At 37.7% G+C, this 24,610-nt stretch overlaps 1 protein-coding gene across 1 annotated transcript in view; it reads right to left on the bottom strand.

Annotated features, from left to right (window-relative positions):
* Nucleotides 1-24,610, bottom strand: part of FHIP2A (FHF complex subunit HOOK interacting protein 2A) — a 35,701-nt gene continuing 11,091 nt past the window's right edge. The window contains exons 4-18 of the mRNA XM_084290642.1: nt 23,877-23,981; nt 23,524-23,646; nt 20,966-21,004; nt 18,997-19,290; nt 17,785-17,981; nt 16,456-16,570; nt 16,274-16,350; nt 15,982-16,174; nt 14,558-14,727; nt 13,538-13,681; nt 11,885-11,975; nt 10,007-10,150; nt 5,473-5,613; nt 4,198-4,301; nt 1-4,104 (exon numbers count right to left, since the gene is read on the bottom strand). Coding sequence (XP_084146768.1) covers nt 3,999-4,104; nt 4,198-4,301; nt 5,473-5,613; nt 10,007-10,150; nt 11,885-11,975; nt 13,538-13,681; nt 14,558-14,727; nt 15,982-16,174; nt 16,274-16,350; nt 16,456-16,570; nt 17,785-17,981; nt 18,997-19,290; nt 20,966-21,004; nt 23,524-23,646; nt 23,877-23,981 — 2,043 coding nt within the window. The 3' untranslated portion in view covers nt 1-3,998. The remainder of the gene's footprint in view (nt 4,105-4,197; nt 4,302-5,472; nt 5,614-10,006; nt 10,151-11,884; nt 11,976-13,537; nt 13,682-14,557; nt 14,728-15,981; nt 16,175-16,273; nt 16,351-16,455; nt 16,571-17,784; nt 17,982-18,996; nt 19,291-20,965; nt 21,005-23,523; nt 23,647-23,876; nt 23,982-24,610) is intronic.

The raw sequence follows: 24,610 nt of genomic DNA, 5'->3' as shown, positions 1-24,610 counted from the left end.
TTTAATAGAAAAATTTTACTGAATATCCTCTGTTTAATGTAAACAAGGCAGGAGGCAAAACAAGGAACGTTTATTTTATATAGTTACACTATTTTACAGGGCACAGAAACTACAGAGGATCACGGTTTGAAAACCCTGTAGGATACGCCGTAACGGATATGGATTTTTCATGTAGCACTAAGTCTGCTACATAATCCTTAGATTTTACCTAGCACTTCGGTTTAGTACTGGGACAGTAAGTAATAATAAAATGTCACCTGTGGATTCACACAGCAGGTTAAGGTAGAAATTACCATGCATTTACAAAGCCATTCCATGATTACTTGTGCCCTGTAAAATCACGTGCAACGATCTTTACACTAATCATAGTGTAAGCAAGCTCGGAATTCTGGTTCTCATATATATATATATCTATGTATATATATACATAGGTGATATACAACCAGACTCAAGCTGTGTCAAATCACAGCTTTTATATTGCACAGACAAATACATAGTAAGAACATTACACAGACGAGATCTGAATACCAGGAATATTACAGTCATATGAGAAGACAACTAAGGACAAACTTGTTCTACGGGAGCTTAGCACATGGCTTGTTACAAAATTTGCTATATCAGAGTCTAAATCAAATACATACTTTAAATGGAAAAAACATAAAAATGTGTCTATTTACACACGTGCATCAAGGGTTAAAAAGTAGTTTGCATCTGCTTTTTGAAATCAAAAGTTATTCTAGTACTCCTCTCAAGCATTTCAATCTAATACTAGTGACCATATTTTCAAAGGTGATAAGCACTTGTATTCTCCACAGACATGTGGAGGACCTCCATATGTTGTGAACTTCAGGCCATACATTTTCTCAGGTGTCCATCTCTGGGTAATAAATACACAAACACAAACAGAGGAACAAGATGGGCACCTCAATGACATGCATAGATTGGAAAGGTGAAAACATGGACCTGAACTAACTTCTAACCTAAGAAGGTTCTTAAAAAAAAAAGTGCATGAAAGTATCACAAAACAAAATTAAATGAGTTCCATCTCTTAAGGAAGATTAAATCACTTATACAAAATAAAGGTCATTGTCATCGTGTATTGTAATTAAGGGTTTGTAGGTGGCACTCACAAAATCAGTTCAGGCTAATGCAACTTCAAACATTGCTTCACTTCTTACCAAGATGGATCCATGTCTTACAAATTTATCAGCTGAGTAAGATTTGGTTTGCAAGAACATCTCCAATGCTGCTGAAGACTGAAGAATTTTATCCTGAATTTAAGAGTATTCAGTTATATCTACTTTTTTTTTTTTTCTTTCCCCATGTACAAGAGTTAAGGAATTGTGTTTGCAGCTTGGTAAACTGTTTTGCATTAAAATGCCACAGACATTGCAGCAGTCCTTCCAGAAACTGACTGATACAATTCCGTACAACACAATGAGCTCAGGTATCAGTAAAAACAACAATACCAGAGGTGATGTTAATGGTTTCATTTAAGATCAGACATCTCCCGCATGGCTTTACAAATCATTATATAGCTTGGAAAGCTCTTGCAAGTTTTGCTTAGCATTTCTCTCCCTTTCATTCATAGCAGTATTATCACTTCCAGTTTCCACTGAAATTAGGACATCAGAAGTATTCTGGAACATACACTTAAAAAAATAAATAATGAAATATAATTTTTAAAGAAAAAGTAATTAAGCTCAAGAAAAAACAATAAAGACACGAATTCAATGAAGCATCAGCATTTGTGCTCAACAGCTTACTTTATCCACGCAAGAGACTGTGATTTAGGAAAACTACTGAAATTAACCTTATGTTTAACTGTTTTGCTGAATTGTGACCTTAATTATAACAAACATATGTATTAAACATCACTGCATAAACATACGCTCTAAGTTATATGTCAAGTATGTTACATTAATGAAGCTTCTAATATGGGCTGACTGCAATACATATCACTAAAATTATTTGCTACTTTCAAGGTATATTTCTAAAGAACAAAAATGAGAAAAGTGTTATTATTTAAGCTTTATCCTACTATGCCACTTTGATCTGAAAACACTTAAGGGCTAAATTCAGGGGGAAAAAAGGAAGGTTGGGAAGTAAAATACATTTGCTTTTTTTTTTTTTTTTTCCAGATAAATCCAAGAAACAGTACAGATGCCTCCCAGTATAAGGAGCCACTGAGTTTGGTTTTACCTGCCAAAGTATTTCCCTGGTTCCAGAACTGCTTTGTTAGCCTTCCTCCCCAGCTGAACCTGTACAGGAAGCCTTTACAGCAAGACCACCTTCACTGTTGTGACAAGAATAAATTTAGCCCGTTATCTGTGACACTTCTAATTAACCTGCTAACTCGAATGACCTCTCAACACCCAGATTCCATAAACATATAAAAAAAAATATCTCAAAGGCATGGATTCAGAGCAGAATCTCATTCTAGGTAGAGTCATGCAAATCCAGGACAATTCCAGTGACTGAGTAAATGAGCCCATATTTGCATATAAGCAATCACATCCAGAACAGGCATTAGCTGTGCAAATAGGATACTAGGAAAGACAAAGAAAGACAATGTAAACACAAGGAACTAAACTGCGCCTTGCCCGCCTATACTGTTAGGTCTGTAGGAGGGGAAGAGGTACTGTGCACCTGTGCAGCGTGCAGGACAGGTCTCTCACCCAAATCACTGCGTGTGGCTTGAAGGTCAAAGCACAGCCTCCTGGCCCTGCTGGTGCAGGGGTGGCAGTGAGCTGCAAGCCCTGTCTGAAGGGCTCGCTGCCATCACTGTAGAGAAACAGCAGCAAAGTCCAAGCAGTGAGAACGACTGCCCTGGCTGGCAGCATTCATACTGACAGGCTCACTGAGATACCCTTCCGTACCCCAGCACTATGCAAAGCAGGTACACATTTTGGTCCTACGTAACGCATCAACACTTCACTGAATTGGCATCAGGCAATCTTCTGCTGGGCACCACTACTAGGGTTAGATAAACAATAAAAATGTTTCTAAAAATGACAGAACATTTATGCTGCCAATTTTCAAGGCACAGAGGATTGTTAAATAAACTCAAGCTAAATATCAATTTAGAAATTAAAAAAGAAATTAGAAATACTGTTTCAGCAACAACTACTAATGACCTATAATTCATTTCCCTATAAAGGTGAAATGCCAAGCAACTGGAGTTCACATGCAAAAAACTGAAGTAAATCTAGTTACACAGATGACCTGAAGAGCAATCACTTGGAAAGACAGAGACAAATGTGCTATAAACATGTACATTTCTGATATACTTGTTATGGACGTGATCCTGAATCAGGGTTAATTCACTAGTATTGGTTTTATACTAATAAATCTCCTGAAGTAATCCGTTGGGGAATCAAGCTCAGAGTTGTTTTTAAGAGTCACAAAACTAAAAAAAAAAAAAAAAAAAAAAAAAAAAAAAAAAATCTCATGAATATATTCCACTGTATACGAATTAGTGGATTTTTTGAACCTCTCTTCATTTCTAACAACATTAATTTCAACTCTAGTTGTAATTTCTTTTCACATGAGAAGAAACGAATTAGGACATAAAAATGTTATAAAATTAATTTGCTACTTAAAAGTAATATGGTCACAAAAAGTGAACTGGAGCACGTGAGCTCCAAAGCATGAAAGACCTAGCTCCCTGAACATCGTCGTTAGAACAGAACAATAACCAAGGTCTGATGTCTGTGGTTCTTCATGCAGCTTCTGCAGATCTTTGCACAGTGGCTAGAAATGCTATGTATTGGTTTCTCCCAAAATGCCTTTAATCACATTCTAGGTCCGTTTGAATCCATCTACCTCGCAACGTGGTGAATCCAACGACTGGTGAAAGTAACCCGTCCTCCAGTCCTGCCAAATGTCAACAGACACTGTGCCAGGAGGTGTCACCTCTTCTAGCTGGGTGTTGTCAGTAGTCCTTCTGACTAAAGCAGGCTGCGTGATTTTACAGCCTGGCCACTCGTCACGGCTGCTTAGGGTGTAGACGAGGCATGATACTTCACAAATGCAATTGCTGCCAGCTCTTTGCAGAATTCTTCCAGCACAATCACACCCTCTAGTAACGTCATGTGGTCAATGCTGAGACAGAAGAAAAATAAAAATCAACAGAGAATCAGGACTGGCATGCACGAAAACAGTGAGTTTTAGAAAATATGCAATGAATTTACTCACATGGGCCCTTCAGGCTCCAAGCCCAGCAGGCGTTTTCTGACCAGCAGAAGTTTGGGAGTGAAATCTGGGATGCGCTGGATTCTAACCATGAGGTCCCCAACAACCTGCAAAGCACAGCGCCGTCAGCACACACACTCACACCTTTGCGGAGTGGTTGGCAGCAAGGACAGATGACAGCCTTCAGTGCCTGGGACACAGAGCCACTTCAAAATCGCCACAGACTCACCAAACAATATGCAGAGCAGCTGCTCTGTGCCAAAAAAGGGTGAGTGGTCATAAGCACTAAAGATATGAGCAGGGCCAAGGGTGTGAGTGAAGAAAGCGAAGAGATAAAACAGGACAGGAGCACTGAAGCCTTCCTAGCTATTGCCATATATTAAATTACTCATTTATTTTAATTACACCAGTGATTAATTCATCCTAGTAAATGTTGACGCAGGCAATTGACCAGTAAATTCACGGGTTTAGGGAAAGCACAAAGGGAGAGAGTGAAGATTATATTTGAAACGGGGAGGGCTGCTGGGAAAAAGGGAGCTAAGCCCTCTGTTAGCACTGGGTAAGCACCATTAATAGGCTCCTGACCAGCTTAATAACAGCTGGTGCGTGGGGTAGCCGAGGGATCTCTGACTGAGACGACTGCGCTGTGACAGGCATCCAGCCAGCACTTGTAGGATGAAGGTCTGGCAGGAAGAGATGAAATCAGAGAGGGAAAGGAAAGGGACTTCCAATAAATCTAGCACTTCATTGCTGACCGGAATCCAGAGAAGGGTCACAGGCTGGACTGTAAAAAACAGCTTTTATCAGAAAAATAAAAAGAAAAAAAGGATGAGCAGAGATATTCACCCAGGCACAGGTATTCAGAAGTGTCCTTTGCTGGAGTGTAGATTAAAGCCCTCTTTTTCCCATCCAGGTGCAAACCTGTACTTTTTCTGTTCTTACTGCATTACCTGATGTTGCCTGCAAGTGACAACAATGTCACCTAGTCCAATTTAAAGCAACATCACTGCCAGAAGCGATATTTTACATCTATGCTATGAAACTAAACAAACAACTTTGAAGACATGCAGAATCAGAATAAACGCTGGAGAATACATTTTCCAATATTTTGGGTAGAAAATCAGTAATTCTGATTTTTAAATCAAGAGCTAAGTATCTATTTTCAGTGAGGAGCCATTTGCCAACTTAAAGTACCCAGCTTTAAATATTCATTACGAAGTTACTAAATATATCACTGCTCTATAGCCATATGTAAATATTAACCGTGTGTTTACTCACCCTGACAATAACAGAGAAGAGAGACCTGCAGCCAGACGCTAGGTTCACGTAAGGATCCAAAAGGTATTCGTGTATATGAGGATGGGGAAACAAGGAGAGTTTGGACAACACTGACGTAACTTGTAAATTTACATCATAGGGCTGCAAAACAAACAAACAAACAAACAAGGAAAATGTAGTGCTTTGTTATTTTCACACTGAGTTCTTTTTATCCAGGAAGTGTTTACTCAACTACTACGACCTCACAGAGAGGCTTATAAATATGTAAAGATAAAAAGCTAGATTAGAAGACAGGCCCCAAACCTGTCCCACAGCAGGATTAAAGAGAATACAACAGTTAGGCATCAGATATCATTATCTGTGTAACTGCTACAACCACAGGGCACTTCTGCACACTTCCTGTTTATTGTAGGATAAGAAGTCCTCTTCCTATAAAACCGTTCTTCAGCTCACTAGCTAAACAAATAGCACAGAATCAGCCTAGATTAATCATCTGCCTAGATGCAACATCTTCCTGCTTCTCCTGGATAACTGCAAACTATATGAGCTTAGGAAATTGACAGTGATAAATCCATGTTTAAAGCTAATAATGCATTTCTCTTCTTTTATTTTTTCCTGGAAAGAACCACTGCGAAAAGCCAGGTTGTCTTGTGGCAGCATGCTACTGGAGATGAGGCAATCCTGGGCTGGGAATGCGGCATGAAATTCTGAGCTGCTTCTGTGCTGCCTTTCCCCAAATCAACCACATGGAAGAGGCAACACTGTCAGAAGCTGCAAGACACTGATCAGCCATAAGGGTTTTCTAGGAACAAAACAGTACCTAGCTTAAAGGTTTTTACCAGCCCACAAAGAAACTCATTTCCATAAAAGAAAGTACTTTCATCACACCGTCTTCATGTTCCAGTAACTCTTTTTTTTGTCTTCAATTTCCTCGTTGCAAGGAAAACAATCTGATGTTTTAATGCAGGCCAAAATTTCTAAACTAGTGGAATTTCCTTCCCTTTATTGAGCGGTGGAACAGACAATGATGGCAAGAGTTGGACAGACGTTCCCTTGTTACACGCCTGTGCCAGTCTGAAGACGTTACCCATGCACAGATGGTTTCACTTAATCTGCCTGATTCTACCTGAAATGGATTACTGGGCCCTCATTCAATCCCTTTGCCTGCCAGCAGCACGTTGGCAGCAACATCTTCATGGCATAATCACATCTAGGAGACGATGTGTGCTCATGGGCTCAAATTATCACCTTGATGCTCTCAAGTTAGCATCCTACTGTAGAATAGGAGAACAGATTCTTCCCTTTTCCAGAGTAAGATTCAGAAGACTTCACCTTCAGATTTAGATATATTTAGGTGTGCCTCCATGTCTAAGCTCTCATTAGTCTACTCAACAGAGATTTGACACTTGATACAATTGCTTATAAACATCTCATGCTGCCTCAGATGCTCCAAGTATCCTGATTATCTCTTGACAGTTCCACAGAGGGTGGATCCTGCAAGATCTGTGTGGTAACTGCCAGCTTGTGGGAACGTCTCGGGCATCACAAAAACAGCAACAGTTACCTCAGTTCAGGCAACTGAGTCGACCTGACAGGCATTACAGTCAAGGAAGCTGAGATGGTGATTCATTAGGTTTAAAAGACACCTACTGGTTTCTCAGTCTAACAGCTCCCGAGACTACAGGGGCTGTTCTGACAAAATTTCCAGTGACTGGATGTGGACACCCAACTAACATTTAGGTATCGTAATCCTGAGATCGTTACTAGTCACCGTGGCATGCCAGAGGGAGTTGTCTCACAGTTCTTGTGAAGTGAAGGCACTTATTTCTCCCAGTCAGAGGCAGTTATTTCTGTACTTGATATATTCTAGCGAGAGATTCATCCCAATCTTCTAACAAATGAATGAAGCTTTCAGATTCTGGGCCAGAGACGTTATAGGTGACAGGGATTACTACCTTTTGAGTTAGTGTGGAAGAGAAAAGTTACTGTGCAGACAGAGACACAAATTCCTCCCATAAATCTATTCCACTGTCTGTCTAACTGAACCACTGGAGAAGGGCTTTAGAGTTGTGTGAGTCAGTCAATTCATTAGGAGGCTTTGAAGCCACGAGATTTATCTGGTGTGCACAAGAAGAGAAGGAAACAAAGTAGTAACACGTGCTGCATTGTTCAGACAGATTGCTGTTGTGATTTGAACTCATTGAGAGCACTAAGGAAAGCTGAGCTTTTATTTATGTCCATATGTTCTCTCGTTTGAGAAAACCAGTGAAACTTGGAGTTTAGAAAGTTCTTAGGAAACAGTTATTTCCATAGAAATTTAATGGGTAATATTAACAGCAGGAAGGAGGTACGGTCTAATAATTAAGGTACTAGATCTGAACAGCCTTGGAACAAGTTACTTCACTTCTGTCCCTCAGCTATCTTCTGTCAGAAGCTAGGTGAATGATGCTGACCAGCTCTGTGAAGTTTTCTGATATCCACTGATGAAAACTGATAAAAACACAAGAACTACCTAAGACAAAGCAAAAATGACACTGAACACAATCCATAAGTAGTACCGTAGCCTTACTACAGGCTTTTCTGATTATTTTTTTTTACTTTATCTGGGCATCAGCATATATTGTGTCAAATTTGCCCTTAGTCGGACTCAGGTTTTTCTATACGTATCACCATGAGTGTTGTTTGTGTGTTTCACCATGTTGTTTGTATGTTTCACCATGAATAACCCCTAGCAATTTCTATTTTTAATTATTTTCTTTTATTTTTTAAGGCAGGCCTTAGGTACAATATAGTATGGATTTACCCCTGCTGTTTGATTTGGGCAGTTTATTTTAATTTCGGAGTCAGGTATTTTTGACACCACAGATTGTAACACCTTGCTTGACTAACTCAAATGTGTGTCATGCCGACCGGTAGTATGTCAATATGGGCACTGTGCTGCCATGCCAGATGCTATTTTTGCTGTAATCATATGTAACTGATACTTAGGTGTTTCTCGGTGGATGTAATTTGGTTTCTTTTTATAATTTATGTGTCATTGCTCAGACAAGGTTTTCATATCCACAAGGATTGTTTTTCCTAAAAAAAGAAAACCAGGTTTCCTTATAACTCCAATCTGTACTCATTTAAACTAGGGAAGAGCGCGGTACATGTTTACTGGAACCAAAACACTGAGAACACACAATACAGCAGCAGACGTATTTGGCTTTCTTTTCCAACTTCTGAATTATAAAAGTCAGTAATCTCAAACATCCTCCTCCTCTAAACACTCACAGAGCTGACCTAGAAACAACTGCTGGTTTCCTGTCATGTTGCCTGTGTATTGCCATTTGTATGTCCAAATGACTCTTGTCCCATTTACAAGCAGGAAGTCTGGCACTACCACAGCTAACTAATCATTCTGTAGATATCTGCACATCTAAAACCGAACAGAATTGTGGAAACTTCTGAAAAACTAGCAATGCTGCATCTGTAGCAACTCCAGCTGGTGTTATAGGGAGTGTAATCTAGACTTTCAGCACTCATTTTTACCAAGAAGGAAAGGTATCTTCCTCATCAAAAACAGCAGCATTGACTTGACTAACTTAAGTCCAGAATTTCGAAAGGACAGAGAAACAAGAAATTTTTGTACAGGGTGACCTCCTTTTCATCTCCCTGAGCCTTCATGTTGCTTCTCCTCAGAAAGACGAGGTCATGTGGACAGGCTAGATACAGAAAGAAACACAGAGCAGGAAAAATCACTTTCTTTTAACTCCTTTATACTTATCTGAGCCTGACATGTCCTTTTCAGGACAAGGAGCCTGTCAGATCATATCTCACTTGTTTGCCCTTGGCAGCTATACTTTCATTATTTGAATATAATGAAATGGGAAAAAAAGAAAAACACCTTTACATTGCAGATGGAAAAGGATACCTTCTAGAAATTTTCTCTGCAACCTACTTTTCTTTCTAACTGTGAAAAAACATGGGGAGAATGTTACCAGCGATACAGTAAGTTCTTCTCATCTCACAATGGTGTAAACTATGTTCTGAACAAGAGTCCAGATTGAAATTCAGAGAAATGTGGCAGAAAGGAAATGTAAAGAACTTTATTGACTGAAAAATGTACATGCTTTCTAAGTGTAAATGCTAGAAAATGAAAACAGAACCAGTGATGCTAGTCCCAAAGAGTACTTAAGAATACTATCTTACACTCATCCAATACCACACCGGTATTCTTGTATTACTCATCAATTTAAATGACATTTCAATCACAACAATGGTCAAGAAAGCATTCTGTACACAGAAAGATAGCTATCCAAGAATATAACATGCTTAATGTACATGAAGGTTTTGTTCTGTTTTTGTTGAGAATACCGATCGCTGTAACATCCTGCAATCTACAGAGACCTGCAACAAGGACTTGGGATTTTACACAATAACATGATGCTGTAACAGACATCTGAATGATGGAATCCACAAGGCCTGATGGACACTAGCCACTTAGTAGTGATGAAAGCATTAGAAATTGAATTTATAACTTGCTTTTTCTTACCTGATCAAGAATCCTGCCCATTCTTTCAAAGAGGACTTTCAAGAAGTGTCCTTCAAAAAATGACGCTTCTAAATTGCACTTTTCCAAAGACCTGGGAGATCCAGGCCACTCCCACCGTAAGCAGATGACACAATAATCACGGAACTAGAAAAAAAGTAGTGAGGAAAACATATTCAAACCTCCATGGAAATCATTTTGTTTCCTGTTAATAGTGTCTAGGCCTTAAAAGCACAATCTGTAGCTATATGAGAAATCTAAGTCCCAAAAGAACAGCCATTCTAAAATAAACATAACCAGTTTCTATACAGGCACTTCATTTTCTTCTCAACGTTCATGCTACTAAGATTGTTTTAGAAACACAACACATGGAGAACTGAGCTACCCAAAACTGGCAGACACCAAAACACAAAGCAAAGCTAACAATACACATCTGGATCTAGGTTCTTCTAAAGCAGAAATTACATTCATACACATTACTTTTGTCAGTAAGTTACCACCCTGTCACTGCATCATGGGCAGCTTATCCCAACATCCAACCCATCCTGCTCCCATATTTCCCAGGGAGGGAAGGCACGGGTATGTGTAGGTGATAGAAACAAAATGAACTTCAGGGTTTTCTCTTCCCTCTCTCTGTTTCCCATCATCCACAGCAGTCTTCCTTAACACCCCACCAGCTTCTGCCTCTGATTTGCTGCGGGCTGCCTGCTGTCTCACTTTCAAGGAATTGTACCTTGAAAGGAGCACCAATAATACACATGAAAATAACAAATGCAGGAGTAAACAGTAGCAAAAGTGAGACAAAACAGACTCGGGAATCATTCAGTGCATGTAGCTTACCTACTGGTACAAGCTTCCAGGAACAGAAATAGGGTAGCAGAACAGCTATTTGGTTGTAATAACAGCAATACGCAGTGCTATTCTTAGGGGGGAAATATTTTAAGAGTAGCCGTATCATTGTCAGGAAGTGACAGAAACCAATTCTGTTCTCTAATAACTCCCAGAATACTCTTTTTCCCAAGGCATGAAAGAAATACAAAGATGATATGTATTTTCTAGCATCCAAGAATAGAACATGGGGGCATTTTACGTCTACCTTTATTTTCTTATTCACTATTTTCTATTCCTTTTCTTTTCAGGAGACTGTAGATAAAACAATACAATAAATACAGAAATCCAAGCTTCTCACCCTAAATTGCTGCTGTCATAACTCAGAGATCATGGAATTTTTGAAGTACCTACTAAATATAGCTCTCTTGGTTACATTTTTGCATAATTGTTTCTATAATAGAAGACTCACAGGGCTTCAATAAGAAAGCCACAAATAAATAGTGATTGTCCTCTGACCAAGGAGACTTTAGATTACATGTGTAAAAGCAAAAGCTGCATTTATTTCAAAATAGTAAATCATAAAGGTTTCCCTTCCTACCAGAACCCTCTACTTCAAACCTGAACGCCTTAGGCTATGCATTCCCTGTGATGAGCCTTTATTTTTGAAGTCCCAGATTGCATAACTCCTATGCAGCATTTTAATTTCCCTTTAGTCCTTTCAAACAGCTTGGCAGGCAATTCTCCAAGAGAATGCAGATAAATGCAAAAGCAAATTAAGAACCTATCAGCAGTTCAGATTTCCTCTCAGTGTATTTGTTATATGAATATTAATGCATTTAATGTCATCCATTATTCCCACTAGAGTAATACAAGGTGGATTCATCACCAAAAAAAATCTCCTAAGCTAAGTTTTCATTAGAAAATAAAAATTGAATTTTCCCATCTTCCATTACTAAAAGATGCATACATTAGGACTATTTATAGAAGCATTTGTATATCCGCATAATCACTGCAAATTCTCCAGGAATAATGAAGACTTCACTGACTTACTTGTCTGTGGGCATCTCTGAGGTAAGTGTCATAACCTGTACCCTCCACGTGGTATGACGACTTGGCTTCATCAGGTACAAGGCAGAGAAAACTACAGAGATAAAAGTGTGTTAATGAATACCCATAATCCACAGAGCAGCAGATCGATACTTTTGCATTATCTGCAATAATGTTCACAATACTGAATTGTCTGTGCATTCTAACTATTGCTTGTAAAAAGACTTACACTTCAGAACTGTTCTATCTAGCACCGGAGGCAAAAACCTCAGTGGAAGGCTAGCACTTTCTGAAAATGAGCAGACAGAATGGAGATAAAAAGGAATAGTCAAAACCAGCTCAAGTGTTTGCTAAAGGTCAGACTCCATCTTACCAGAGCACATGGAAAATTCACTGGGGAATAAATGAGCCAAAAGAGAATTACAGTCAAAATTCTTCTTAACCTACTGCACAGGCAGTTTTATTTCCCAGTTTGTTGAGGTAATAAATATCTAATATCTACTTCAGGAATATCTGCATACAAATGCCCTTGCCAGGTATGTAGTGCATACACTTTATGTGCTTATTACTTCACCAATATCTGGCCTAAATAACATCAGAGAATTCTGAATCTTATCAGAGAGGGAATTTCATTAAAAAATTATTTTAAAAGACGATTAAAATTTCTGGACAGCAAAATAAAACTGCTTTTGGACCCTTTTCCCAAAGTTTAGCTTTCTCCACACTGAACTCCTGAAGGCTCCTCAAAGATTTGTATGTAGAAATACGTAGTACATGAGTTTTCATATGGAGTTCATCTTATCTGAAAAAATAAATCTGCAAAACACTGCAAATCCTGAAAACATTTCTAGTCAATGATGGAGATTACACAGGGTGAATTCAGGAGATCGTTCTTTTTATCTTTCCTCCAAACCATGCCCACTGTAAACTATATATAGTAGTACTGGGGGAAAGAAGGCAAGAAGCCACTCCAATCTGTGCTGACTGTCCTTGGGCTGTTTGCTGCCTTTGGCTAACACCTTTGATTATCTCTGGATAAGCAAATAGGGCAGCATTGAAATACCAGTGCTGCTTTGCTAAAGTGTATTAACAGAGCAAACAGCATTTGTCCTAATATTAGTTGCTAATAGAATTACCATCACTAAGACGCTTAGAGCAGAACCTGTCCTCTTCATGATATCCTATTTGCAGTATGTCTAGCACACAGAAAGGTATGCTGCAGGTGACAGAGATAACCTTCTGTTCCCTGAAAACCAAGATGTGTCTCTGGTTTGGCAATTATTTCCTTCTACGTAAGTGAATTTCGTGAAGGTGGAGGTTTTTTGTTTTGTTTTGTTTTGGTTTTTTTATTACTTTTTTTGGAGAAAAGAAAGTTTTATACTAATGAGGCTTTCATTCAGAATTGTGAGTATTTGGCTGGATTGTTAGCTGTAAAGTTTATGGAGTCTTTTGGTCTATGCCGAATTATTTTTACTTATAGAAAGCTCTAATCTTTCAGGAGTAGCTTTCTGATAAAATGCCACATAATTTTCTTTTGTGGATTCATTTTACCAGCTGGCACAGAATAACATCCATTACAGAGTACATTTGGTTTGCAACAGCGTGCACAGACACCCACACATTCAGAGATTTCTTTAAGTGTTTATTTCAACTTACCTATTTACAATTTTATGAACTTCAGTCTTCCCATCATTTTTTGGATGTTCTGGACTGACAGGTGGAGAAGCACTGAGCCACTCCTGAGCTGACAATGTGTTATCTGGAGACAGATCAGTAAATAGAGGATCTTCCTCCAGGTCTCTGTGAGATTATATTAGACAAAGTCATTCACAGAATGTTATGGAAGGCAGGAAACTGGATCAAAAGGCATGTTTTCTGTTTTTCTTCTCTGAACAACTAAGATGTTTTCCAGAATGCTACCATATGTACAGCTTTTTACCAAATTAATAAGCAGAAATGCCAACCTCTACACATAACCAACAAAACTTCTCATCTTTTAAAGAACAATCATAACCTGCTGATCTGAATAACAGAACCAACATTTTTGACTGGTACAAAATCACTGCATTACATCACATAAATCCTTTAGACACATTTTTCACAAGAGATATACTCTGGGAAATCACCAGGTTATTTTAGATGACTCAGACACCTTATTTTAGATAATTTCTAAAATAGCTGGTGTGATTAGTCCTTCCTCCTCTCCATCAGTTAAAAAAAAAAAAAAAGTTACAGTAGTTACATAGGTATTTCAAAGAATTTTATGTGAAGTAACCCAGAAAAGTTTTTCCACCAAAAAATGATTAAAGAACATAAATGTAAACAAGACACCTAAGTGACTGACTTCAGGAACAATCTCATTGAATACAGTACAAACATGCATGGGTTTAAGCTAGGTCGACATGTAAGTACAATGCTAAATGACAATCTTTGAGTGCCCAGCATTCAGAAAAGAGGCTTTTGAGAATTTTAGCTTTTCTGTTACTGATCCAACAACTGTTAATGTAATAATTTGTGCATCACTTTCGATATGCTTATTATGGATACAGCTTAATACGCAGAGCACTCAATGTGCTATCTGTGCTCACTTGTCCTTCGATTACTAAAACACCCTGATTTTAAAAATAAATATTCAAGTTAGCTGTTGTGAAAATTTTCCTTAGAAAAGAAACTTACATTGCACCTGCAATCTGTCCATTCTCTACCACATCTTTATCTTCTTGACACAATGGCTTATATTCTATATAATTCCTTTCTTCTAAATTTCTCAGAACCAAATTATAAAGAATGTGCTCGTTGGGTTTTTGCAAAAGGTGCTCAAACATTCGTAGAGTCATTATGCTGATCTGCAACATAAAAAGCAAAAATTACATGAACAATGTACTATTGCCTTATGCTGCTTATCTTACATCTGAATTTGCATACCTTAGAACACCGCAATTACTTGTTTACATCATGGAAGGAAGCAAAAATCCCAATAAAAATTAGTAAATTATTACACTGAATTATTATGTGGTATAAAAAACAGACAGAGAGTCTACAAATATCTGAAAACTATTATGTGCATGTATTTTTTCCTATAAAACAAAAACTCTCCTAAAACCTGCCAAAATAATGACACAAACAACATCAGAAAGAACTTACAACTTCGTTTTCTATGTATTACAATCAGTTCCATGCTGGAGGATAGATATCAGTGTTCAAGTGAGACCCAGAACAGGACTTAAAGACAGTAACAAATATCCAGAATAAAACAAAATAATATTGGGATATTGAGGCTAGAATTACAGACTAAGATTTTTACATGAAGATATGCAGGCTTTTAAAAGGAGACTGACTTTAAGCAATAAAGAAACAGTTTTTAGAGACAGCTTTCGAGTGCTTCATTTTGCAAAAGCTAGATAACCAATTTTGACAAGGTGAGCAGGTGAGCAAACTGAAAAAAAATGGGTATGTGAAGGCATAGGTCAGTCTTTCAATCAAACTTGTGTTAGGTGTTTTTTGTTATTGTTTTTGTTTTTTAAAGTAGAGAGTGGAGAATGGAAAAATGAAACAAGCAGGTCCTGAGGGAGGATTTTACTGAAGTGAAGTATTCTAACGATGTTTGCTGTGTGTGAAGTACTTAAAGTTATTACATCATATTTTCATTGTCGTTGTGTATATTCTCTGACCACATGTAATTTATATAAAAAACATATATATATATATTCTTTTACTATATCTTATGTGATAACATGACAGAATTTACACAATGTGGAAAATAACAGTGATGCAACATATAACAAACTACAAATTAAAATGCAATTACAGAAACTGATTTTGCCCAATCTTACAGATAAGCAAGCCCAAACAGATACGCATACAGGGCAAGCAAATTTAGCAAAGAATCTTTATTAATTGCTGCAATGTGCTAGCTAGAAAAAACAGATTGAGTTTCACTTTCTAAAGGGAGTTTGTAGAGCTGGCAGTCAGAACTGTTTTCCTTGGCAAAAAGCAGTGAGCTGACAGAAATATGAAAAAATCTCACGATGACATCTCTACAAGTTCTATGCAAGACAAAACTGGCCAGCAGACATTATTACGTGATTAGCACTTCTCACCTCATCAGAGATGTGATCACAGTGTTCAATTAACCTGTGTCGCAATGGATGTCTGTTGATGTCTGTCGAAGTTTCTGGCTCTCTGTGTTCTCCTAGTATAAAATAAACTACTTCCTGCAGCAGGACATCCGAAGTTACTTGACGAACAATGCGGTGCAATAGTGCAGTTGATGTGAGGATTCCGATCTCTGAGCTGAACAGTAAAATTAATGTCAGATATGTACTGGATTTGAAAAGAAAACTCAGCTTGATTCAGACTTTGCTCTGCTGTGTTTTATAGGATGCTACTCACGTTTGCATCAGCTGGGGTTCCATAACATCAACGAAAAATCGTTCCCGCACAGCTTTTGCCATAGCAACAGCAGCAGTCTGAAACAAAAATACAGGATGGTATGCCTCAAACTCAAAAGCTAAGAAACAACTAGAAGTCTTTATTTGCTGAATATATTTGTATCATCTGTAAACATTTCAAACCTTTTGTGCTTCTTTGATGAGTTGATCACAGTAGTCAAACCATGAAAGAAATGAAATCAACGCTCTTTTCCCTGGAAAAGCAGATGCATCTTCTTTGTGGCTATAGGAATCCAAGCTAGAGAATGCATGGAAAAATACTTATTTAGTCTACGAGTACTTGAAGAACATTGAGCTCTATTCTTATTGAACTTAACAGCAAAATTAATGATCTACTGACAACAAAGTGAACATTTGAACAGTTCTTCTGCCTGTCTCTACCAATCTGGAAATGCTATCATTACATAGAAAGGTTTTCAATGGCATGCTAAAGGATATATGGTATGTCCAGCAGAAGAACTCTGAGTGGAAATACTGAGGTTAAGTATTTCTTAAGTCAGAAAGCAATACGGATCACCTAGTCTGTTCTCCCAGGAAACACAGGCCACAGAAACTGCATCTGCAACTCCTGTAGTCAGAGACCATAAAATGAAGGCAACGATCTCTGCTCTGTAAGCAGCCTCAATCAAGTCCACCAAAACTACACAGTGTATACCTGAACTAGATGGTATCCTTCAGAAGAAAAAACATGTATCTCAATTTAAAGGCTCCATGGAATAACAAATGCACCATGTTCTTTGGTAAAGCAGTCCAAAAATGATTTATTCCACTATTCTGTTGCCTTTTTTTTCTTGTAACTTCAAACTCCATCCACCAGAAGCTAAAATATTCTTTTGCAAATAGCTTTGTTTTGTGTGTGTACTAGCAGATCAAGATCAATTCATAAGAAAAAAGGCAGAGTGGGAAGGAGCACTTAAATGTATTGAGAATATGACAAACAAGCAGTTAGGATAACAGGCACGTATCTTTTGCTTCATGCTGTTATGCAGTAACTCTTTCCTTCTTCATTTTTACTGCAAAAATTTTGCAACAACAGCCTGCTGTCAAATACACTCTTCCTGCCCTCTGCAGCACCTTACAGGGCTTACTGCGTACAGTGAAAAGTTTGTGAGTATGCTTCTTAAATCCTTGACACCCGAACAGGAAAATAATCTACACATGATGCTACAGCTGCAACACCATAAATTGCTGATGTAATTCAGTGGAAAACCTCACCCCCTGAGGAACCTCTGCAATGGACTAGCAGTCAAACCTGGCCCTGTGGCAGAAATAAGCAGTACGTTGTACAACTCAAGTCTGACCTCTATACTGCAGAGGGTAACTAAACTCTGCCCTTGAGATGAGCATGGGGGGTGTAAATGTTTCTGTACATCTCATCTAACTACAGAAAACGAGTGCCAGGGTGGGATGTAAAGTCACTACAGGTATTAAACACAAAGATAAAATTCTTACCCCCAGTTAATTGCCTCCACTGTTTCAATGTCTAAGGGATCCAGCGACTGAGGCAGGGCTTTGTAGAGGGTGGCCAGCCTGTCTGTCAACAGTTCACATAAAGAAGTGCTTTGAGTCAGGCACTTGGCAGCTGCTGGTTCTGGCAAACTCACCAAAAGCATGAGCCCTTCACAGGCCTTCACGGCTATCCGGCCATCCTGGCAGAAAGACATGGAAGAATTAATCAGAGGGTGAACGAAGCTCACTTGAAATCAAGAAGCAAACATCTCCCAGACAATACCTCTCCATTCCCTCACAGTGAACGAATCCATTTCTTTTTGTTTCTTTTTCAGTCACTGAGATTTATTTCTAGTGAATTTGGATGGTGCAAAATAACCTCAGTTGAATCCAGGTCAAATACTAAGAACACAACTGCAACCTTACGGTTGACAAAGAGAGTGCTGTAGGTCAGACTAAGACCAAGATATTAGACAATATGAACCATGATTTAACAATAATGAGCTACATAGACAGATACGGGACTTTGAGCAAGCTGGTCAAGTGGAAGGTGTCCCTGCCCATGGTGGGAGGTTGGAACTGGGCTATAAAGGTCCCCTCCAACTCAAACCCTTCAGGGATCCATGATACACTTTCCTGTTCTCATCACTGCTGTACCAATTACAGACTTATCCAACCCTACTCTACGTTTTCAGAAAGAATCCTTCTAAGGATGAATTCCAGGATGTACTGGGTAAGACATATGTCAACTTTTTTTTTAAAAGAAACCAAACCCCTAAACATAGTCTAGCGCCTTTGCAAGAAAAATGGGTTTGGTTAACTCAAAATAATCAGAAGTTGTTTATTTGTTTGTTTGTTTTTGTTTTTTAAATCCTCGTGATATATTTAACTTAATGATTATCCTACATAGCTGGTGTTTGAGCAATTTGTATAGGACACTGCTCAAAACTGACATTACCATCAACAAACTTAATATACATTTTCTAAAATATTTTTATTTTAGAAAAATCTAAATTTGCAAAGTAAATAAGCATTTGACAAAAAAACACACAAAAAAACTTCAGTTTACTTTTAAAATATAAAGTACAAGCTGTAAAGACATGTGTTCACTCCCTCTGCCTAATCCACGCTGCATCCAAACTAATCCTTCATTTTATCACATCAAACAAAACATAAAGCAAAAAAGCAAATAATCAAACAAAAAAACCCACTCACCGGACTTTTAGTGAGATTTAGTAGAGAATTCACTAAATTATAGTCATGATTTGGACCGACAGTGGAGGACTCGGGTGATGATGCGACATTTAGTTCATCCAGACTGAAAGACAGATCATCTCCCTGGTGGGGGAGGTCATCTTCCTTCTCCATTTGCTCTGCTCCAGCAGCACCAGGTATTTCTTCAGGCTGAATGGGCTGTCCTGTGTCTGTCGCCAAAGACTCTTGGCCTTTTAGCATGTCTTCTGTGATTATGTTTGTTGATTCTTTGGAAGCCATTGCTTTTAACTTATTCTGCAAAGCATTTGGTTGCAATTACAAAGCTGAAATTGCTGTTCATTCTAAATCACAAATCTACTAAAAGGAAATTTTTACACCTGCATTTGAAGCAGTTCTCTACAAGGCTAGACACAGTAACCATGTAGATTGTAATGGGTTGCAAGAATATGTGTTTTTTAATCCAGCACATCTTTTAATTTGCTTAAATTTGTTTTAAGACCCATAAGGTTGAATCCTATATGGTTTCAAGGTTGAACCTGCCTTTTAGGAGATAGCATCTTTTTCCTTCCACCAATGCAGGCACACATTCATTTGATTTGCTCCCTATTTGAAGTGTTTCATTTACCTCACAAGGGCACCTTTTGACCTTAGCACACACTATAAAACGTCCTTTTCTAGGTCAAGGCCTCAAATTCATTTAATGTCTGAAATACTATTTCCAGTTAGAGTCATACAAAATGGAACTCACTCTAAACTTCTTGAGAGTTTATCTTCAGTGAGATAGGTTTAAAAAAAAGTGCACACATTTACAATAGTAGAATACCCTTGAGTTGAAGAAAAAGTTCAATAGATTCAATGGACAGAAGATACTCTAAGTTAGCATTGGGCACCAGGTACTATAACAGATCACAGAGAACCTTCTCAGATGCTACACAGCACCTCTACTTATGAAAGAAAGCAACCCATCTCTCTTTCTATAAATCCGTCTCCAGCACTTAAAGAGGCATTTAAATCTATGCTGAGGGACCAGGAAGAAACTCACACAGTGGCAAAAATTCTGTGTTCTTCTCGCATAAGCACAGGTGAATAATATTTTAGTAGAAACATAAATTAGACTTCAGCACAGGACAGTCTTTCAAAGCAGTAGCAAGATTATTAATCTAAACATTTATCTGCACTATAATAATGACAAAATTATTACAAATGTACCTTAAACATTAACAATTTAAAAGATTAACCATATTAATGACATTAATGGTGTTTAGTGCATAGAAACCAGCAGGGACAGGCAGCAAACAACAGAACTGTTGTGAACATTTGCTTGCTTGGCGTGCGTTCTATGTGGGGAATTTGTTCTGGATGATACCATACACTCATATTTGTCCCTGGAGAGGCAACCCAGTGGTAAAAGCACCATACTGCATGCTGTAACAGAAGTAGGATTTTTGACTACAGTAGAAAAATGACTCTAGATCTTCTAAACTCCTCCTGACATCCTTATAAGTTATCAATACATGGGAATAACTGGTTTAGAACTATGACCCTTGCACAGAAAGCACAGCAGGAGCCCAGAACTGCATTTTCCATTAAGCACTGCTTAAGCACTGATTAAGCACTGCTGCTGGCACTACTCAAGTAGCCTCAAGCAGGGCTGTTAAAGAGAAAAGCTACTTTTTTCCAAAGATTTGATAATGCTTTCGTAAAACATTTATTTTTTCTTACCTATTATCTCATGCCTAGACTCTTTTATCACTTGAAAGGCTGTAGTTTACTCTTTAGCCAAGGCATTGATGAGACCTAACATACATAGAAGTATAAATGCCCCTGGAAATTTGTTCATAGCTCGTTATTTTAACATAGGCAGGTAACACAAAGCAGTCTGTACATCCAACAACACACAAGCAGAGCTTATGGATGTATTTAAGCTTCCTGTTGTCTAATCATGCAATTGTGCAGCTTAGCTGCTCACCTGCCTCCTGTAAACGTGCAAAACAGGATCCTGAATGACCTAATAGGAAAGGTTATATAAAACATACATTCAGTGTTTTCTAGATAAAAAACTCCTCCAGGTGAACTCAGTATCAGCAAAGAGCAGACAATATAAAAATACAGTTCTGTTTTTGCATAAGATTCAAAATCTGTGGTGGGTAATAAATACCATGTTGTTTTTCTAGTTCAGAGAGATTTAAAAAGAATTCTGTGAAAAATCAAATATCATAGCTAATACAAATGCCTATGTTGAAAAATATAAATCTGGCAATTTGTACGAATGAAAGAAGTCAACAGTGAAACTATTTTTCATTTTATAAAATGAATGTACAACTTTTTAATAGATACTATATTAGAACTTGTTTAAAGTCTCATTTGAACACGGAGATGCAAGTATCCCTTTGCATGGAACAATCAGTTGCAAGTTAACACCTCTCAGGAGATGAGATAGGCCAACTAAGGTGGAAACGGATAAGGAAATAGCATAAAATAATGATTAAGACAGAGGTGATAAACATCCCTATATATGTTCTTTCTCTCTACACAAGAACGAGGAAAATTCAGTTCAAAGAATGGAATACAGTAAAGCCAAAATAAAATTAGCATATGGATTTTAAAGGCTTTATAAGAAGAACGCAGTTCTAATTTCCACAACAGAAGTAACTTTTCCAAGAGATAGTTATGATGCCAGATAGTCTTATCAGTTAAGTAATATAGGAAAGATCACACTAAAATATAAACAGCTTTCCAATAACAAAATATTTGATATGGAATCATAAAAGGGAATTCCAGTGTTTGTAGATACTCATTCTGTTAAGTTCATGAAATACTGTGGAAGCTCATCAGGAAAATTCAAAGAAGGATTGCAAAACTTACTGACAGACAAGCAGACTGCTTTGGAGAGATGTATCTGCATTTCAGTTTAAAAGTGTTAGAGATTTAAGAGTTAAATGCCATACAAAATTCTGTAACTTTCCCCCTTTCATGAATTTGAAGGTCAGAAACAGTATCAAGTCACAATAGCACCTCTAAGAGGCACAGATGTGAACAACCAGAATATTCTGCTCTAACAGGGGACTATTCTGCACCCCAAATATCAGTTTACCTGGAAGGAACTATCAGAAGTTGTAAAGATATCTGCCTTAGGCTACAACATTTAGAATAACATTGTGAAGGAAACAGGATTGACAAGGAATGCCCTTCAGCTTGCCTGAACTTTATAGCCAGGATTTTGTGAAACTAGAAGATCTCTCTGAAATTTGGAATCATCTCTTTTTCCATGTCTGATTTCTAATATTGTAAACTTGCTATATTCAAAAAGAACACTAACGAATGTCTTACAAAATACTTGTGCTTCTTGTGACAGGGATTCTCAAGGTTGACTTTATTATTTGAGTATAGGAGTTATTCAGATGGTCTTATTTATTCTTTTTGACTATGCAATTACACAAATCACATTAAAAATTATCCTGGTTTGGACTTCTACTACATTCTGCACATAATATATCCAGTAGCTTGCTTCTGAATACCTCCAATATTTAAACACAAACTCTTCAATCCTTATGTCACTTCTATCCCTTGCACAACCACACTGGATACAATAGCAATCAGGGCAGTGTTTAATTAAGGTAAAAATAAACTCAAGATGGATTCTTTACTAACTGACTTATAAGTGAGGTATTCACATACTCAGCGGAAAAGAACATATCTTTGCTGCTTATCAGCCTGTACCATTACAGATTGTTGTTTGGGGAAACCTTGGAAAATATTCCTGAAGTACTACAGATCTACATATTTTCAGCTATGTATCACACACTTCATAGTTACTGTGCCATGATAGGAAACACTTAAGTGGGTACAGGAAGAATTTCTAAATGGACTTTTATAAATTAAACTTTTATATGTTCCTTTTAAATGGGAATAGAAAGTCAGCCTAGGAATTCTTTGTACTCCCACTCTGGTTTCATCAATGCCACATGTAAGTTCCAAGAAGGGAGTAAAGATATTTGGCTTTCTTACAGATAGAAAATAATGCCATATTGTAGATTGGGAGTTGGCACTGCAGCTAGACCATATGCGCCACTACCAAATAAGGGCCTGAGCCCACAGAAAACTTAGCATTTTGCAAGGTTTCAGTGCCCTGTGCAATCTGTCCCTTAGTCTTCATCGGGCTGAAGACAAAATAACAAGAAAGCCCAACATCTTACTCACACAATGTTCTACTTTACAATCCCTACTCTTTCCCTGGGCTGAAAAAAAAATGATTTTCTAACTTGGAGAGTGCCCTCTAAAGGTTAAAAGGGTAAGTACCTCAAGAAGGTGTATTTGTGTGCCCCGAATGAAAAGTGAGTAAAATTTATCAGATGTATCAAGTCTCTAGAAGTAAAATACTTAATATTGCAGGGAAAAAAAAATCACAGAGTGAATGAAAACTAAACTATGAAGCACAATGTGCTATCTCCAGTTCTCTATCAGATTTTGTCTGTGACACAGTGATTCAAAAATAAACATAGAAAAATGCAGATTTGATTTACTCACCTCAAGGAAAAAGTTGACCAGGTATGGATCCTGTTTCAGCTTTGCACATACTATACAGAGAAACTGAATTTCTTCATTTTCTGTTGGTGTTGCCAGAACTTCACCACACAGCCTGATTAATTTCTGTCACACACAGAAAAATACACAATTAAGGCAGGAAGGAAGTTATTGCTTTACCTAGGAAAGGCGGGCTGAAAGATGGCAGCTCAAGGATCTAATTGGCAATACACTAAAACCAAGATTTTTCTTACACTGCCTCAAAAATAGAAAAATTAAAATATACCATTAGCTGCAGCAGAGTAAGAAAAACTTGTCATACAAAAGTATAGTTTAGTTAAAAATTTGAACAGTACCTGCACTGGCCTATGCACATTTATGTGGGGAAGAAGAGGTTGTTGTATTCTTCCAAGCAGTTTTGTATAAAAAGCCAAAACTTGCTGTTTCATTCCTGGAGGACACTGAAACAAAAACATATGAACACTAAAGAAAATGTAACGAACGTGGAGAGAAACATCGAAACAAACTTGTCATTCAAAATGGCTATAATTAAACAGAAATAATTTATCCAAAACTATTTTTAAAAATCGCATCATCTGTTAACACACTTTTTATTAACAGAGATCAACAAAAAATGTTGCATCTCATTATCCATTTTCTTTTTCAAATTATCCGTACCTTCAATTAATTGTTTTATACAGACTTCCACCATCTTTCCAGGAGATATTCCCTAATACAGAGGGAAATTAACTCTGAATGAATTGGCTACAGGTCAGCTGCCTTGTAGGATACTGTACCACAAAATGCAGCAAATTAGTGTGATTTTAGTACATACAAATATAAGACAATCATAGAATCATTTAGGTTGGAAAAAAACTAAAAACTATAAGCATCTGAAATAAACAAACAAAAATTTTTGTAGATGTTTGTTTTTTTAAATTAATGAGCCACTAGCCTCAGGCAGATAAAGTGTTTATAAAAGCACAGACGTTCCAGGACAAGAGAAAGCTGTTGTTATCCCTGAGATTCAGCAGAATATAAATTGCAAATGCCTATGGAACACCCGGGCCCATGTTCTACTGTCTCTCAT

This window comes from Netta rufina (genome assembly GCF_964035555.1).
Source record: "Netta rufina genome assembly, chromosome: 7".
Taxonomy (NCBI): domain Eukaryota; kingdom Metazoa; phylum Chordata; class Aves; order Anseriformes; family Anatidae; genus Netta; species Netta rufina.
Note: the sequence above shows the minus strand (reverse complement) of the source record. Positions and strands in the feature narration are given on the sequence as shown.